The sequence below is a fragment of the Apostichopus japonicus genome, chromosome 8 (assembly GCF_037975245.1).
Source record: "Apostichopus japonicus isolate 1M-3 chromosome 8, ASM3797524v1, whole genome shotgun sequence".
NCBI lineage: Eukaryota > Metazoa > Echinodermata > Holothuroidea > Aspidochirotida > Stichopodidae > Apostichopus > Apostichopus japonicus.
In genome coordinates, this window is record NC_092568.1 from 20,891,326 (window position 1) to 20,909,338 (window position 18,013).

An 18,013-nucleotide genomic window follows, 5' to 3' on the forward strand; every position below is an offset into this window, starting at 1 on the left:
GTCAAACGTTCTCTAATATCTTCTCCCCCACCCCATACACACCCTCCCCCTCCCCGTCTCCCGTCCACCTCCCCCCCCCCCTCTCTCTATATATATACAACTATTCATGTCAGAAGGCAAAATGTATGTCTTAAATGTGAACTAACGGAAATATGGTTGTTGTTGGTTTGTTGCTTTCTCTGAGATACAATGGCAGCTTGTATCTTTCTGGCCCCATTCTTCTGCTCAGAAAATTGCTCGTTTTCGAAATCAGACATGGATACTTAGTACCACTCTAGGGAACTGGTCATGATTTCAGTACTTTCGCCGAGTTGATAAAAAAAAACGTAAATTGTATATCAGCAGCTGATATACTCAGTCCCTACGTACCTATGTCAACATGTTAATATATAGGACGTATCATAACCTCGTGTTAATACACAACTGACGAAATCGTAGGCAGTAAAAAGCAAATGATGCGGGTGTTTGGTATTTTATATAAAGCAGATAACTCCCGCGCATCATATTTCCATACGATAGTAATATACTATGGAATTGCGGAGTAAATTTCAGCATGGGTTACACATGGGGTCGAACATTACCTATACGGGCGGTGGCGGACTGGCCACACCGGCATTTGGGCAATGCCTTGTGGGCCGGTGGCCCGGTGGGCCGGTGGGCTGGGAGCCTGGTAAAAATTACAGCCCATTTCAACAGTAGTTAATAGAATATAGACGGGCTGTGTAGAAACATATTTTTAACTGTGGGAATCAGCTCATGAAATGACCATGTTAGTTAGTTTGTAACAACAAAAAAACGTGCTATTAGCAACCCGTCCGTGCTGATGCCGGTCTAGCTGGAAAATGCCCGGGCCGGTTTTAAGACCCAGTCTGCCCCTGCTTATGATTGAAAGGCACCGGCGTTAACCACTGATCTAACTGATCTCATGTTAGATTCATTCTGCATCTTATTATCATATAGCACATCTCAATTACATTACATAGACATCGTGATATATAAATCAGAACAAAATGGCGCACGTGTCTCTACGATGACGTCATATTTATACTTGATCAAGTCTTCAGCCATATGGGTGAAGGACCTTAGAATCTGAGATATCTCCCAACATGGAGTTATACTTTTCTGGGTTTTTTGAAAGTCGTTCGTGGCAGTTAGCTCTATAACGTTGATCAATTACGATGATTGCTTTGGTGTCTCCATTAAGACTTTTAATAAATTTTAATGCTTTTAATGAATGCTTTAATTACTTTTAAGAGTAGCGTATCATTTCCTCACTGTGGATAAATGATTTGCCAAATTTAAAATGACAATTTTTGGGTAGAATTTTTTCCCCGTCATGATTATATTGTTTGAATAATTAAGTCCAACTGATTAATATGTTTGGTAATGAATACATGCATTCGAATATACATTTTAAAGGATGGCTTACAGCAGCGTTCTTAGGTTGATTTTTATTTGTTTTCAAAGTTGTTTTTAACTAGAATCTCATATCAGTAAAACTCATTATCATGACTGGCCAAGACGTATTTCCAAGAGAGGCGCAAAGATCCAAACTTTGGAAATCTCCAATCAATTTTTAGACTGTGTCTCCATGCCATTATGAAACAGAAGACGAAATAATGAGGACTAAATCTAGTTTGTTAATTGATTACCCATGAACATTCATTTGGGTAAAAACTAGGCTAGGTCTTAGTCTGATCAATCACATCTTAATATGAGTAATAGTCAGATGTCGGAACATTGAAAACCAAACTCAAAGGCTGCTTTAATGTACACAAATTATGTTGATATGATGAAAATCTATAAGTCCAGGCTATATTCCTATTCCACTTTTTAAATTTTGAGAAGTGACCCTTTAATTATACAACTGAGGTTCATCGAATACACCGACTGGGTAACTAAGTCTATAGACAGATTTAACAAATTTTAAAAGTTTAGTTTTATACCCCACTACCATCGAATATCTAATTTCCTGGTCATTTAACAATAATTTACAAAATCTACCGAAACAAGCTAAATGCGACCGGGCCTGGGAAAGTTTGAAAATATACAATACTTTGAAATTGTCACAAACACTATCTCGTACCCTTACTTGACACTGACTAAAAACATATATACAGCAGAACTTTTTTTTTAATACAATAAAGCTCAATCGCAAATTAAGATCCGATTGTAAAACATGATTATGGTAGGACTGGAGTTGTCCGGAGTCGCACTTTACTTGAAGTCGGTCAGCTTTACACTCGGACTGAACACACTGTTAAGCAGAGTGCTTTCATCAATTTGAAGTCTTATGGGCTTAGAACACACTCTACTGTTTAAAAGTTAGTAAATCATAGTTATTGCGGTCTTACAACAATCCTGACCTTAGCAGACAAATAATCTTTTGTTCTCTGTTTATCTGTTTAAACTATTTGTTTCGATGAGCTGCACATTCGCTTAGCATAAATTACACAGGTAAGCAGGAGAAGTACAAGTGAACACACAGCACCCGCAGGTAACCCAATGACAAGCCAATTGTTCACACATAAAGGTAATTCAGTTCCCCATCTACCATTATCTTCACATTTCACAAGATCTGATCCAAAAAGGAAAAATCCTGGCTCACAATTGCTCTGGTAAGTCGAATTTACATAGTAAACTGTTTCGTTGAGTTTTCCATTGATGAAATCGTTCGGGAATTCGCAAGTGACTACTTTATCAAACACCTTCTTTCTTTCTTGGTAGTCCGACAAACTCATATGGGTTTCGTTTGCAAACTCCAAGCTGCCAGTATTTACAGCGTCAAACAAGCATGGAAGATTGTCCCCGCACAGGTTCTGTATATCTTGACTGACTCTGCTGGATTCGGGGAAATCAAAGTTAGGAGTAAACTCTGGCTTGGTGTAGAATTTATTATTGGTTGATGCGAAGTACGTAAAAATAGTGTTCGATGTATCTACCATCCATTTCAAGCCGAAGTTGTGATGGATACTTTCCATACTGGAGGCCAAAGCCAGCACGGTGCCATTTGGGAGCATCAAGTCGTCCGTTGGGTCATCATTAAAGTTTCCCAATAATCCCTTAATATTTCCCTTAAATTTGTCTTCGAGATATACAGTGTATGACATCATGTTTCGCGAAATGGTAATTGTGATGGTAAAGCCAAAAGAAAGCGCGATGGTTAAGTTGGATTTGTCTGGATTCAAGTTAACTTGCGCCTCTCCGAAGGTAAAAGAAGGTACGGACTTACCCTGATAGTCGTCCATGAGTTCCTTACCATCTATAAGTATTAATGTCTGGTTGAGAAGGGAACGCTGGACTTGAATCACTGGTAGGTTTTCACCTCTTACGGCAAAAGCAGAAAATACCGATGCATTAAAACCAGGAACTTGCTCCATACGACCTTGAAGGGTAATGTTGTGCAGTCTTGTTTCAAGAAGTGTGAACTCACCAACAGCGTTGAATGTATATTTGGCCTGATCCAGCGTTATGAAGTGAGGGTCACCGATACCAATGGCTGGTCTAGGTGGCTCATATCTAGTACAGTCGTCAGATGGTCTGAATTGGTAATATTTTAGACAATCCTCTGTCTTTTCCCTGCGATAACAACATGCGATCCACGGCAAAACATCGTACTTTATATGTTTGCTGGCGCTTCTGTCGGGAGCGTACGCATCGGCAGTCCCTCCACCCGGTGGACCACGCAGTAACTGCCCATTATTATTACCGTAGCAACATTGTTGCCCAGCTTGTGAGTCTTCGGCATTCCTTCGATAACACGCAACAGCGCCTGGGTGAAAAATGTCAATAGCAGCATTCGATTCCTTATATCTCGAGTCAACACGAGCTTGTGCTAAGGTACATGGGCAAGGTGGTAATGCTGGTAGTGGAGAAGCTGATTCTAGAATTGTTGAACAATCAAGTTTACTTGTATTCACGAAGGCAAGTTGAACCTGAAACGAAGTTCGGACGATATGCTCTTTCAAAGGTTCGACAATCTTTTGTTTATATACACTCTTTACTTGAAAAATTAAATTACTTAATGTGTTAATTGAAAAATTGATGTCTGTCTCCTTTACTCTGTGAACACCTTCATTAGGTATCTGTTTTAGTGGTATTTCTCTCGACCAGCCAATATCTTCGTTATCGTTGGCTACAATCACACTAATATCAACGTACGGTGCATTGTAAAAATCATCAGGATCCCATACAAGGAAGAATTCTCTTTTCTCTGACAAATCAATGAGTCCAAAATCGACCGTGACATTCATGACGGACACTTTTGGCAGTACCATGTACTGCGAAACTACGTAAACGGTGTCAATATACGGATACGTTTCTCCCCCATCGAGAGATATATCAATTGTTGTGAATCCAGTGTTGCTAAAAACAGATGTAGGACAAACTACTCTATCAAAGTCTTCTAGAAAGCCTTTTCTTACTACCTCCGAAGCATTCTGTCGAAATCGACAGATAATTTTTTCCTCTTCAACTTTTGGCTGTTGGCAAGGAAGTGTAGTAGTAATGACATCACCACCATTTTCACGGACCAAAAACGGTTTTGCACTAAGGATCCGTCCCTCACTGGATAAGGACAACCCTGCCGCATAACCATATGTTTCGGCTCTTTCGTAACCGTAAACAATAACAGACATTCGGGAAGTGGAACTTGAATCCCCTTGCTCTATGAAATACACCCCTTCACCTCTTTGCAGCTCTTGTCTAAACATCACATACTCAGTTCCTGGTATATCAACGACTGATGTGCTGCACTCAATTGGACTGCCGTTCAACAAGACAGTATTGCATTCATCGTGCCTGACAACTATATTGACGAAATTAAGGAAACCACGAGTATCTTCCGTTGATTTTGGAGGAGTCACAAATCCAAACTTGAAGGCAAATTGCTCTTCTGCGGGGACTTGAATGATGGAAGGATCAACAATGTCACCGTCAATACTCCGCAGTATCTGCGTGACTGAAATGGGTAAGGATGAGGAAATAACCCCATTTCCTGGTAGAGTAACTTCCAAAAACTCACCTGCATTCAATGTTCTATTCTCATGTCCCGGTACCGAGACAACTGTGTCTCCAAAGAAAGAAACTATTCGATAAATTGAAACATCAATAGAACTGCCGGTTTGTGTGTAGATATGCCTGCTACCCCAGCTGTCAACTGGTATCAACTGCTCAGATAATATATCACAACCTGATTCTCGAGTATTCGCGCAGCTGTGACCGCCATAAGCTGCTACGGGACGATTGCTCCTTATAATACTGCCAGTTAAATCGGTCCCTCTTGCTCCCAGTACTTGAATTATCTCGTGACTATCTAACTGGAACGATATAATGTCTCCAGGACTATAATCCTGATTTTCGAAGGATGCACTTTCCGCAATAGTGATATCTACGTTAGTACCATTTTCCACCCCAACAACCGAAAGAAGCGATGCTGCATTTCCTACCTGTAATGTCATGACACTGGCTACTACGTAACTCATTCCTAGTTCTTCATTAGGTATCGCAAGAAATCCGTCTGTGGTGTGACTCGCATAGTTCATACCGTAGACAGACACATCACTCGATGCGGTGACAATCAACACCTTGTCACTGCGACCACTTACGAACTCCAATAAAAAGTCATTGGGTATTGGTATCCTGCGATACTCGCGTGCTGCAAGTTCGAAATTAACCTCATATTTACCACCTTCTACTTCCCTTCGACTGCTGATAGTCACCTTGGTTGGATCGTCGCTAAACGCAACAACGAGAATATGCACCTCACCGATCGATGAGGAACCTAGAAAATTATTGGTGAATCCTACAACAAACTCCCTTCCTCTTGATATTCCTCTGCAAACTGGTGAAGAAGTGTTCTCATCCTGTGCAAAGACAATGCTTAGACAAACCGCCAGGTTGATTAAAGTAAACCGCATCATGATAATGTAGCTGGAGAAATTTAAAAAGAAGAACGAGGTGCAAATGATTTGAAGTATACTTTTCGTGTCCATGCTTGCTTCTTGAGGAAAGCGAAAGCATTTATTATGTTCATTAAAAACTTTTAAATCGTTTTTTTTTTAACTAAATGCTCGACATTACCAATGAAACTACCAACAATCAACATTACCAACACTAAAGGTCAAGCATCATATAACAGTGACTGTTCATATAACATCATATAACAGTGACTGTTCATAATATAACAGTGACTGTTCATGGAATACTAACAGTGCGAAAATAATCCATGCGTTTTCTAACTGTGGCTTTGAAAACACCGTTACCTTTCTGGTATCACATTATACGATTCGGCATGAGAAAATGGGAGTGGCGATGTTTACTATAAGTACCAATTACCTAGTTCCTTGTTCATGTATTTGTCACCCAATATGCATGGTTTGATCAGTGACGTGTACTGTGAATAACAGAAAAACGTTAATCAGTATAAACTGTGTAGTGTGCTATAACACCTTAACCGCATGCTAGCCACTTCAGCAGATGCTATTGTGTAAAATTAAAAGTTATGACTCAAAGGCAGTTTCAAGTAATGACTGGTTAGGAGTCTAAAAAACTGTTCCTATGTTTGACTAGTTAGTAAACCTTTTAAAGATGGTTCAAATTGTATTAAATTGTCGTCCACTTTCTGTTCAAATGTGGACGAAATTATTTTCGAACCCTTAAGAGTAGTCTGGTTAGACCAGTCAGTCATTATGCATAGCATTGTGTGTCTAGTATTTTCTGTTCGTAAGTCCTCAGTGGGAACATATGTTAAGCAATTAAAACACACATCCGTGTTAACTGATTAACAGCTAACAGATGCGGTCAAAGCAATCGAAAGTTATCAATGTTATTTTTGACGAACTAATCAAATCAGGTCTAGACGCAACGACTCGTAGATATGATGGATGGCGCATTAAAACCAAGATGCCAGCCAGGAATAATATATAATAGCTCCTCCACTTAAATAGATGTAGAGGATTAACATGAACAGGAGAGCATCTAAAACACTAGCAACACTGATAAAGGCGAGAATGATACACATGATAGGCGCCTTCCTATATTAGATCGATATTGTTGTGCTGATTTATTCTTGAAAGTGAAAAAAACTTGATCCTTCCTTTCGGTCACAGCTTACACAGCAACGATATAAATTTGCCAGAAAGCTAAACCACAGTGTGCATCATGCAAAGACAATTTCTTTATTACATCTTTCTAAGGATTATATATGCCACATTCACCTTCATGCAGTGGCGGAACGTCCATACAGTCAGGGGCGGATTATCCCCGACGGACTCAAATGGACTACTGGCGCCATTTTCAGATTTTTACCACTTTTTACTTATTCGCGATTATTGACTTCTTTATTGCGCTCTCATCTACTTATTGACTTGTCACATTTGGTTGGTGTCATTTGGTGATATCAAAGGGGAGGAAATGACGCTCAGATGATACTTTTTGTGCATGTCGGATGAACGAGTGTTTGTTGAGGTATGCTTCTTTTTCAATTTATAGTAGTATATTATAGGTATCCTAACATCATAATATGACATATTTCTGCCAATATAGGTGTTGGCAAAATGTCGTCCCCCATAATGTGGTATATATTGTTGGCATTTACAGGTCCAGAATACCTAATAGGCACAAGAGGCATTGTGTCAGGGCTACGAAAACATGAGCACTCACAAAGATACCACAGGGATTGTGATGAAGCGCATGTACTTTCAACACCCATATAAACTGCCGAGTTGTCACAAGTGGCGATGACACCTATTTATTCTTCGTTTATCTGCAAGTTAGCAAGGCCCGGAAAGGGTCATTTCCGGCGATCTATAAAGAGTGTATCTTTACTCAAAAAATGTATGTACGCTCCGCGCCAACCTGTGGTGGCGCTCCGCCTAGATAGTGTCGAAATCGCACCGAACGACCACTCTCGCCCCCCCCCCCCCCCCACTGACCAATACCCCTAGCTCCGCCACTGCCTTCATGTCTATGCCAATGACATGTAGAAATCATGAAAAAATTGTGCAACTTACCGTTATACTGGACGGTATAAATATGATATCATACTAAGAAATCCACCCCATTTGTTTGAAAGTTGACGTGTCTTCGTTACACCGTAACATGGAACTAACCTGAAATATCTGTGAGTGTCACTTTTGTAAGCTGAATAATTGTCTCTATCCGTCGTAATTCACAGATACGGTTGAATAATTTCTGTATTAGGAAGACAGCTAACAAACAACATGGGGAATCAAACTGATTTACTTTGGGTGAACGCCAACATACAACGTCTAGCTAGCTTTTTGGTTCAAATCGGGAACCATACCCCCTAATTGAACTATTCCAATATAAAGAATGGCTGCTCTACCAAGTTAATGAATGGAGTTTTCCGTGGACTTTATCTTTCTGGTTTGCGAATTGGTGTTTCGACACAACTTTGTAAACCATGGTTGCAGTGTTGTGATGATGAGTAGAGTGCCTTTACTTCCTCCATTATTTAATGGAAGGGTCCGACGCTGAGGTACACTCTGGCCAGTATAGTAGGAACTGAACTAGACTGTACGAAAATTAACTTAGCTTACGCCAAACGAAACAAGCCAGACCGATACGGAACTAAACTAAAGCTAATTAGTCTAAACTATTACTAAACGAAACCTTACCAAACCAATCCAATCCAAACCTAACCAAACCAATCCAAACCAAACCAAACCAATCCAAACCAAACTAAACCTAACCGAACCAAACCAAACCAACCCAATCCAATTCAAACCTAACCGAACCAATCCAATCCATACCTAACCGAACCAAACCAAACCAATCCAATCTAAACCAAACTAAACCAACCCAAACCAAACCAATCCAATCTAAACCAGGCCAAGCCAAACCAAACCAAACCGAATCAATTCAATCTAAACCAATCCAAACCTAACCGAACTAAACTAAACCAACCCAAACCAAACCAAACCAAAACCAATCCAATCTAAACCAGGCCAATCCAAACCAAACCGAATCAATCCAAACCAATCAAATCTAAACCTAACCAAACCAAACCAAACCAGGCTAAACCGAATCAATCCAATCAATCCAAACCAAAGCAGACCAATCCAAACCAAGCCAAGTCAAACCAAGACAATTTGAACCAGCTTAGCCAAACCAAGCTAAGCTAAGATAAGATAAGCTAAGCCAATATATCATGTATTTCTTACTTATTATATAGTTATGTATTTTTCTTATGTCAATAATTGTTTGACCGTCCCCGTTTCGTCCCTGAAAATGTCTGTGTGTGAGGGGAAGCTTGGTCCCACTGCCCTGCCTCACCTTGCTTCGCAACTGAGTCAGGCCAAACCAAATAACACTAAATTAAGCTAAAATAATGCAGTTGTAGATTTCACCGCGCTGTTAACTTTGTACCAGTTCGAAAAGGATACACATGAACGAGGGTCATATTAAGAAAGATCAATAAATGTGGCAGTAAGTAGGAATTTCCTAATGCCGGTATATGAGCAATTCCCCTATAAAGGATTACAATGAGTCATAGCATTACTACATATAGGTTACCAATATGTAGAATACTTCCTCCAATACTCATTGTGCCTGATATCGGTGTATATAATTTCCTGAAGTTAATTCATTGGGTCATACTAAGAAAAGTGCGACAAAAGTGCCTAATATATAATTTACACTGAGGTGATGTTGGGGCATGTTTAATAATCAATATACATGTATTGTAAAGAGCATAAACAAATGGTATGACAATAGGCGAGCTTAAAGATGATTTCAAATATTTCAGATCAAGGGAAATCGATGACTACCAATTTATATCGGTATCTAACAAGTTAATTCGACAAACCGAATCCCAGATGTCACCAGTTCGTTACTGACAGAGTTCCTCGATCGACAAAAGGGACAGGGCGGATTGGGGCAGCGCTTTCGGTGCTACGGACCCAGCAGGGCACCGTTTCCGATTCGTGATGTCGGTTGGTTAATCCTCCCCTGCAGTAGGCGAATGGTTCGATCAGTGTTATCATTAAGTTTCCAGATCATTATAAGCACTCATTGGCGAGTAGGCCTTTGTTCTGAAGAAGGCATTTTTCTGTGGATATGGATTTTAATATTTTCAATGAACTGTTTATTGTGATTGATTTCCTGGGTACGATCTAGATTGGTACCAAAGTAAGTTGATCCTTGTCTTTATTATGCAAAGCTGTTTAAGAGGTTGGTTTTGTACTAAATCAGTAGAACCAATAGTCAGACGTACAGTGCGGTATTTTCATTTCGTGCTAGCTGAACGTTCCTGTCATCACCGTGACGTATTCGCTGGTTTCGACAACGCTAAGACATTATAAAACAGTGTTTGTATGTTAGTCATTGGCAACCATTTTGGTAGGTGTAACCCATAGATTGAATAAGAAATTGCTCAAGCGTTGAAACAGGGAGTAACATATGAGTTTCTCAGAAGGCAACCTTTGAATGCGAACTGTGCAAATAAGGAAGATAAATATAGAATATTATTTAAAGACAATACTTAAACACCGTGGTGGTTATAAAACGTTTTCTAGCAAAAGGTCACCAAAATAACAACGCCGTTCAGTAAGGTATGGTGTGTCATGGATATATTGAAGAGAACTTAGACTCAGTTGTTGTTAAAGGGGTCACATAAAGACATTGTCAGAGGGTTGCGTGCATGATGTGCCATAATGCTTTTGTCAAACGAATGGAAGTATTTACCTTGATCTTGCAATAATGCGTTGATTTCTATACTTTCACACCGAGTTTAGAAACTGTGACAGAATGATAGTTGATTCAGATATGCCATGGCGACACCCTTCCTTTTAAAAGGTGTAAGAATACACTGCAAAGTAAAAGGACTATTGCTCATTCCGTTACTCCGATTGGTGTAAGTTTAGTGTAATCTGTAATATTGGTCAATGTTGCAATATTTTAACATGTTTCCGTTAGTCTGTAAAAATATTATTCATCATTCCATTGTTTTGATTTGGTTTATTAGCTTGTTACAACCCGTAATTGATTTTCGTATTTTTATGACTTACAGAGAACGAGTTATATATTCGTGAAGTAAACCATTGCTTAATGCCATAGACTGCTGTGCAGTGGCGTAGCCAGTGAGGGGGGGGGGGTGGTGGGCGCAGAGTCCCACATAATTTTTGGGGACGATGATGGGAGGGTCAAATAATAAAGAGAATGTAATGAGAAGTCACCTCAAAAATATGTGCGCTACGCGCGCGGTTGCAGTGTCTCCCTGAGTGACCATATTTTTGTTTTCGCATAGGTTTTATCTCAATATGTGATATAACCGGATGGTTTTCGACCGCGCAGGCGCACATAAGGGGTTTTCCCAAAACATTGGTAAAGTTTTTCTACCCAAAAAGGTTCATTTTAGACTCGACTGTACAGTTAAAAAAAAATGGAAATGATAGCACCATTTTGCATCTAAGTCCTTTCCGAAAACAACATTTTCAATAGGGGGACACTCCCTCCCCTTATACCCTCCCCCAGAATAGTGATCCACCGCTATGTGCATAAAGATGGGGACAGAAATTCAACTTTGCCCTACGCCCCCCCCCCCCCCGTCGGGTGACACATGCATTCATCTCGCGCGTTTCCAACTTTCAAAGACGTTGTGATTATTCGTCGAACGGGCCCGGATGCGTGGACTAATTCTGAATGTAAACCATACCGTGCGCGCAAGTGTCCGCATACTAACATATATCATGTAGGCTGAGTACCACGCATGGGTATCACTAAGCTTCGACGATTGGTGGAGGAGGGTACTCCCGACAAACACAGTCGAATTTTCCGTAATGTCGACGACGAGCTCAAGCGTCATGGACAGCACAGTGCAATATGAACAAGAACTTGTACAATCACGTGCTTCATTTTCATTCCCCACAATTAGCTGAAAATCCGCAACTTAAAAAAATCAACTTTACGAGATAACTTGACGTCAGATTGTTACGGTACATCGTCGAAATTTGGAAATTAAACGTCAACCTCTTTAGATGAAAGGTAAAAATATCGACATAAAACGCACTATGCTAACCAAAGGCTGGAGAGCCCAAAACTAATTCCGCTCAAGGTGTACATTTCTCTGCTCTTTTCCAACTATTTGCTACATCCGCCCCCCCCCCCCCCAATCAGAAGACCATAGTAATGCCTATGCATGAGGGGTGCTTCAAATACGAAACTGATCTTCAAATACACTAAGCTTCAAATACAAAATTGATCTTAGTCCTTTGCGCTATAGGATTGTAGAAAAACATTGCATTCAGAAAAGATTGTTTGCAATTTGACGACCAAACACTGCTTCTACACCTGTGGCAGTCAGTGCCGCTATATATGTATGGCACAATATGCGGTGTTAGGGAATACGTACAGGGACCGTACACCGCCATCATATTATTTAAGAAAGATATATTATATTGCGATACTGGGCCAATACTATAGATCTGCTCTTCCGAGCCACGTTTAGTACCGGAATTCTTCATAGCCATTCAACAAATAATTTTAACACTGTTAGCTATCTACAATTTGCATGGCTGCATTCAACTTTTGTCTAATCTCTCTCTCTCCACCTCTCGACATCTTTCTACCTATATCTTGTTTTCTTTTCATATTTGTATGTTTCTCTCAATTAATGTTACCGAATTCACCTGATAATCTTTTCGTTCCTCAACTAAAACTCAATTTCTATCTTCTGCCCGTGAACTGTTCTATGCAATTACTGCTTTTGACTTCAATAAGTGTGTACGAAACTCACACTAAACTCATTGTTAATGTTGAACTTTCAATACAACAATTTTTCTAACAATTTTTTTTTTTTTATTCTGTTTGTTATTTATAAGTAAAAATTAAGATCATCCCTTTCAATACATTATTTCAATCATTCATACCTGCATCAAGATTTCAGTTTCAAGGCCAACCATACAGGCCCCAAAATTTAGCGAGCTCAAACTTGTTAGAATTGCTTCCAAATACATTTTCTGAAGATTCAGATTCTCTTATGAGCATTTGGCATCATCACAGGACATTCTGGCATTTTTATTGGGGGTGGGTGGGGGTGGGGTGGGGTGGGGGATACTGCTGACCTATAACTGAAGAAAACAGTTGAGTAGTTATTAAATTCTAAGAAAACAATAATTGAGAGTAATATGTTTAATATCTTGAATTTCATGTTTTTATTTTATTTTTAAATAATTATGGTAATAAATGTACCTCTTTATACATATAGATTCTCTACATAAACAATGCCCAACTTTGTAGAGCAAGTTACCCACAACTCCTTCTTGGATAAATATATCACAACAAATTACATAATTTCAACTTAATACAGGTGCCTCAGGCTATGAAACTATGAAATACATACTTTAATCATTATTACAGAGTAATGAATCATTGAGCTGTGATGGATATGCATGGTTTATTGTTTTTACATAGAGATCATAAGAGATAATTATTGATGTCTACTGCATATCTTATAAGCCACACCAACTTCCCCTCCCATTGCTCCACCCCCTTTACCCCTTTTTCGGAAAATGAAATATTTATTAAAAAAAAAAAAATGTCATATTTCAGGCTTATCCTTTGTCATCCAAATACACATTTATCAGGTTTTTGTGATTTTAGCCACAAAATTAAGTTTGTTATGATGTAGACTGTTACAAAAAAACCATTGCTACCAGGTCCAGGTTGTATTTCTATAACACTTTTAAGTTATGAGAAATGACATTTATCATGCATTATCATGCATTTATCATGCATTATCATGCATCTGAGTGTTATCAACCAAAGAGTGACTACATGATAAAGTCTACTAAAGAGACCATTCAGGTCAGTTCCTCAGATACAGCACCAAACCTCATAACTCATCAAACATTATGGCCTCAAATTTATGGCCTCAAAATAACACCTTTACAATACATTACACCTTTGCCAATGGCAAATTGTGTTGCATGTGGTTCAAAGGTGTTCTATAGTTGTTAATATAAAATTAAAAAGACCATATATTGATTGAGCTCCTGAATGGTGTAAAACAAAGGATTATCATTAAACGTTGAGGACTGCACTGAGAATCCAACGTCATCATCAACTTATGCTCCTTGACGAAAATGACATCAATTCCTTGGTGCAGGCTCAAAGCTATTGTTTAATCAACTATTTTATAAATCCTTATAACTCAATCCATACATGATCCTTTTCAGTTGATATTGACAACAGAGCACTATTTGATGACATTGAATATACATCGGTCCTTGACAAAAACTTGTAATTACATTGTAAACATATTATCAGAGGCCACTAAAGTCGTGTGATGCTGCATCTGAGGAACTAGCCTACGATGGCTGTGTTAGACTTTGCTGTCCAGCCAATTAACTTGATCAGCCACAGATGTTTAATAAAGGGACATTTCCCCCAAAAAATAAAGGCAGTATTTAAAAAAAAAATACAACCAGGGCTGACAGTGTCTTTTAATGTTCGATAGTACATCAAAATTAATTTTGTGCCAAAAGTCAAGTAAAATTTGTGGAAAAAACCGAGATTCAAGTAGATCATGATGTCTAAGAAAACTACCGGTGGAACATTACAATGTGCGGTGGTGAGAGCCAAAACTTGTCCTTAAAGGTTGCTCTGGGCAGATGAAGGGTGCTGTTGTCTGTCTGGTCCAGCCAATGGAACGTCCCGCTCGTCCCACAGACTGACCCCGTCGCAGGCACAGATACGTTTGTTGTTCTCAAACAGACCAGCTGATCGGGCAATGATTCCACAAGCCAGTCTGTCACGACAAAAAGCAGAGAGAAGGTACTTGATTGGTCATTCTGCAACCTGGTTCATTTTAGATCAGCCTTTCTGCTATTTGTTAGCAATTTTACCAACCCTATCGATTATTTGTGAAGATCAGATTGCAATTTGAAAAAATCAAGTTGACACACCTCGGTACATTTTTTCCCATTCTAACCAAACGTAGCTTTGTCAAAACTCTTGCAAAACTGTTCTGATGAAATTGACACAGGAATTTATACACCAAATGCAGACAGGCAGGTGAAAAAGTTCCCCTCATACTTTTCATACATAGTTTCTTCTCATTTTATTCAGCCCATATTCACTCTCAAATTAGCGCACTAAGGACCAAAACAAGTACCTCCCGGAAAGAACACACAATCAGTGGATTTTTATCTATCTTTCAGGAATGACTACCATTAAGAGAAATGATGTTTCTATTTTATAAGGTGAACTTACCCTGGCCCTGAGTTACCATCTATCTTGGATTGGGGTGTCTCGCCTTGACCTAGGTCATCTTCTCTCTCATGAACAACAAAGGATCTGCCAATCACATCCCAGACCTGTAAAGAAACATGAACTTTTTCAACCAATTGATGGTACACGACACCAACTCCCTCCCTATTTTACAACAGTCATGAATTAAGGAAGTATTAACCTGCACATGATCAGAATCCAGTTCATAGTTTCAGTGCATCATAAATGTATTGAACTCTTCCCTATATATTAAACACACCAAAGACACGTGTATATGTATATATATTTAAGCCCCAGTGGGGGGTCACATATATGTATGGTAAACCCCAGTGTGGATCAAATACTGTATGTATGGTCAACCCCAGTGGGGATCACATATGTATAGTGAACTCCAGAGGGGGACCACATATATGTATAGTAAACCCCAGTGGGGATGACATGGTAAACCCCAGTGGGAATCACATATGTATGGTAAGCCCAGTGTGGATCAAATATGCAAGGTAAACTCCAGTCGGGATAACATATGTGGGCCAAAGCCAAAATTGGTCATCCTCAAATCCCAAAAGTAAAGTTACTTCTCTGGGAGAAATTTATTTTGGGCTCATTGCAGTACTAATTGACACTTAAGAATTAAAAAAAAAAAATCCAAAAAATTTCGTTATCAGTGATATAGAGGTCGTTGAAATCTAAAAAGATGCGCACTAGGTGCGAGGGACGGAATTTAGTCAAATTGACCTAGCTGAAAATTAGGATGGGTGAGGTAAATTTGGTTTTCTGTAATTTGATGTTCGTCTCTAGTGCAAATTATTCATTGGAAAAGTTTCGAATTTTTTTTGAATAAAAATGAAGAAAAATAGGAAAAAACGGTTCAAAATTCCGTCCCTCGCATTTTTTGGCACAATTTTTCTTTTTTCGAGAGAGGAAATAGTACAGTATGCATAAAAATCTGCAAAGTATCAACTATCAGTGACTTGAACATCTGTAGTGATGAAAGAAACTGAACAAAAATATGAATGGTGCATTATGGGTAATCAACATTTTCGCGAGGGACGGAATTCAGTGCGAGGGACGGAATTTTGTTACAGTTTGGTGCTACACGTCTGTAGTCCTAATCTGTTGCTAATAGAAATAGTTGGCAGAACATACGTGTAAATTTCAACGACACAACTATAGCAGAATTCGACAGCATGCTGAACTTGCAAAGTTGAAGAAGGCACTTCCAGGAACAAACAGTGCTATCATTTAAGTGGACTTCAGCGAGAACTATGCTTACACCCAAAAGAATGAAATACAGTCGGCATACTTTGGCCACGAGAATTTCACATTGTACACTGTTTGTGCATGGTATGCTGAAGGTGAGGAAGTGAAGTGCAAAACCTACTGTGTCATCAGTGATTACATGTCACATGACAAGTTCTTGGGCTTGCACTTCAATAAAGCTATCATTGAAAAGGTCCAACAATTTGTTCCAAATCTGGATGAGGTTCACTTTTAGTCCGACGGCTGTGCTAGTCAATTTAAATAAAAATATTGCTTTACCTTCCTTGCCACCCAGTACCCATGTGACAATCATATAACATGGCGTTATTTCAAATCTCACCAGACCCGGTAGATGGGGTGGGGGGGAAAGATAAAATCAAGTGTGTACAGTGATGTCAAAGCAGGTAAAACTGTCATCACTAGTGCCAAGCAGTTTGCAGAATATGCTAACATAGAGTGAATGCAACAGATACATTCTATGTAGCTGCATATGGCATTACCATGCCTTATATGCCAGACAAAGTACCTGAAGTACCAGGTACACACAAGGTCCATTTTATTGACCGTACATGCAGTAATGGTAAGAGCAAACTGACTTTCTTCCTACAGAGTCAGTTTTGTGAACCAGTTGAAGAGATGCTTAGGGAGCAGTTGTATGACTTTAATGATGGGGTTGAAAGTCGTGAGCCATGATCAGGAACCAGATCCTAATCTGAATAAAGTGGAAAACAGTGGTCAGGTTGAGGAGAATGGGGATCAAGGTCAAATTGGTAGTCAGCTGGTTAACAATGATCAGTTACCATGGAAAGTGGGTGATAGTTGAATATGATGGTCAGTTGTATCCAGGCGAGGTGGAAAACATAATTGTCAGTAATTCACAGGTTAATGACATGGCAAAAACAGGGAAGTATTGGAAGTGGCCAGAGGCAAAAGACCTACTGTGGTATTCAAGGGATATGGTGAAAGGAAAGATAGCCCCTGTTCTCCCTGTATGCTGAACCAGAGACCATTATTTGTGTAATGAATTGTAAGCATTCATATCAATTCCTTGCACACTGGTGAGCTGTTTGTTGATTTCCAAATCTACATCATATCCAAGAGTTTGACATGTTAATGTTCCAATTTATATTGAATTGCATTGATGTATGTTGTGTACAGTAGTTCATTTTTCTTGTTAATGACAACTTAGTGAGTTAACGTCATGATGGGGGAAGAAGTTTTTAACTCGTTCATATGCTGTTTAGATCCGAATCTAAGCAGAGTTTTGTTTATGAATATGTGAATTGACAATTTGAATTAAAAAGGTGACTTTGTATGAAGTATAAATGTTGAATTTGTACACTAAATTAGTATTCCAAATTTAAAAATTATATATTGTCCCACATTGTTGTATTCACCTACAATATAAAGGTGGAAAATAGATTTAGTATTTGTGTTGGGTTTAAGATTCCTCATTTTGGGGGAAGTGGTGGATGGAGGTGCCTTAATTATTATTCACCAA

General features: G+C 39.1%; 3 protein-coding genes across 5 annotated transcripts in view; all 3 read right to left on the minus strand.

Annotated features, from left to right (window-relative positions):
- Positions 1-18,013, minus strand: part of LOC139971000 (copper chaperone for superoxide dismutase-like) — an 82,465-nt gene that overhangs the window by 56,778 nt on the left and 7,674 nt on the right. Inside the window, exons 7-8 of one of the 3 annotated variants that reach the window (XM_071977119.1) lie at positions 15,235-15,338; positions 13,152-14,770 (exon numbers count right to left, since the gene is read on the minus strand). The exons of the other annotated variants lie outside the window; for them this stretch is intronic. Of the exons in view, the coding sequence (XP_071833220.1) occupies positions 14,614-14,770; positions 15,235-15,338 (261 nt within the window). The 3' untranslated portion in view covers positions 13,152-14,613. Of the gene's footprint in view, positions 1-13,151; positions 14,771-15,234; positions 15,339-18,013 lie in introns of those variants that run through there. 3 annotated transcript variants of the gene reach the window in all.
- Positions 104-4,367, minus strand: LOC139970993 (sushi domain-containing protein 2-like). Its single transcript, XM_071977112.1, has one exon. It carries the CDS (start codon positions 4,275-4,277, stop codon positions 2,406-2,408), a length of 1,872 nt encoding a protein of 623 aa, XP_071833213.1. The 5' UTR covers positions 4,278-4,367; the 3' UTR covers positions 104-2,405.
- LOC139970406 (IgGFc-binding protein-like) lies at positions 4,342-5,926 on the minus strand. The gene is made up of 2 exons (XM_071976054.1): positions 4,425-5,926; positions 4,342-4,365 (listed from the first exon to the last, which is right to left on the minus strand). Exons 1-2 carry the CDS (start codon positions 5,919-5,921, stop codon positions 4,342-4,344), a joined length of 1,521 nt encoding a protein of 506 aa, XP_071832155.1. The 5' UTR covers positions 5,922-5,926.

Excerpts from the sequence above, each read along its gene's own strand:
- LOC139970993 (XM_071977112.1), bottom strand. The coding sequence starts at position 4,277 with ATGGTACTGCCAAAAGTGTCCGTCATGAATGTCACGGTCGATTTTGGA.
- LOC139970406 (XM_071976054.1), bottom strand. The coding sequence starts at position 5,921 with ATGATGCGGTTTACTTTAATCAACCTGGCGGTTTGTCTAAGCATTGTC. Across the intron at positions 4,366-4,424 it reads GACAGAATGCTTCGGAGGTA|CAACACTGGATTCACAACAA; the intron begins GTAAGAAAAGGC and ends ATCTGTTTTTAG.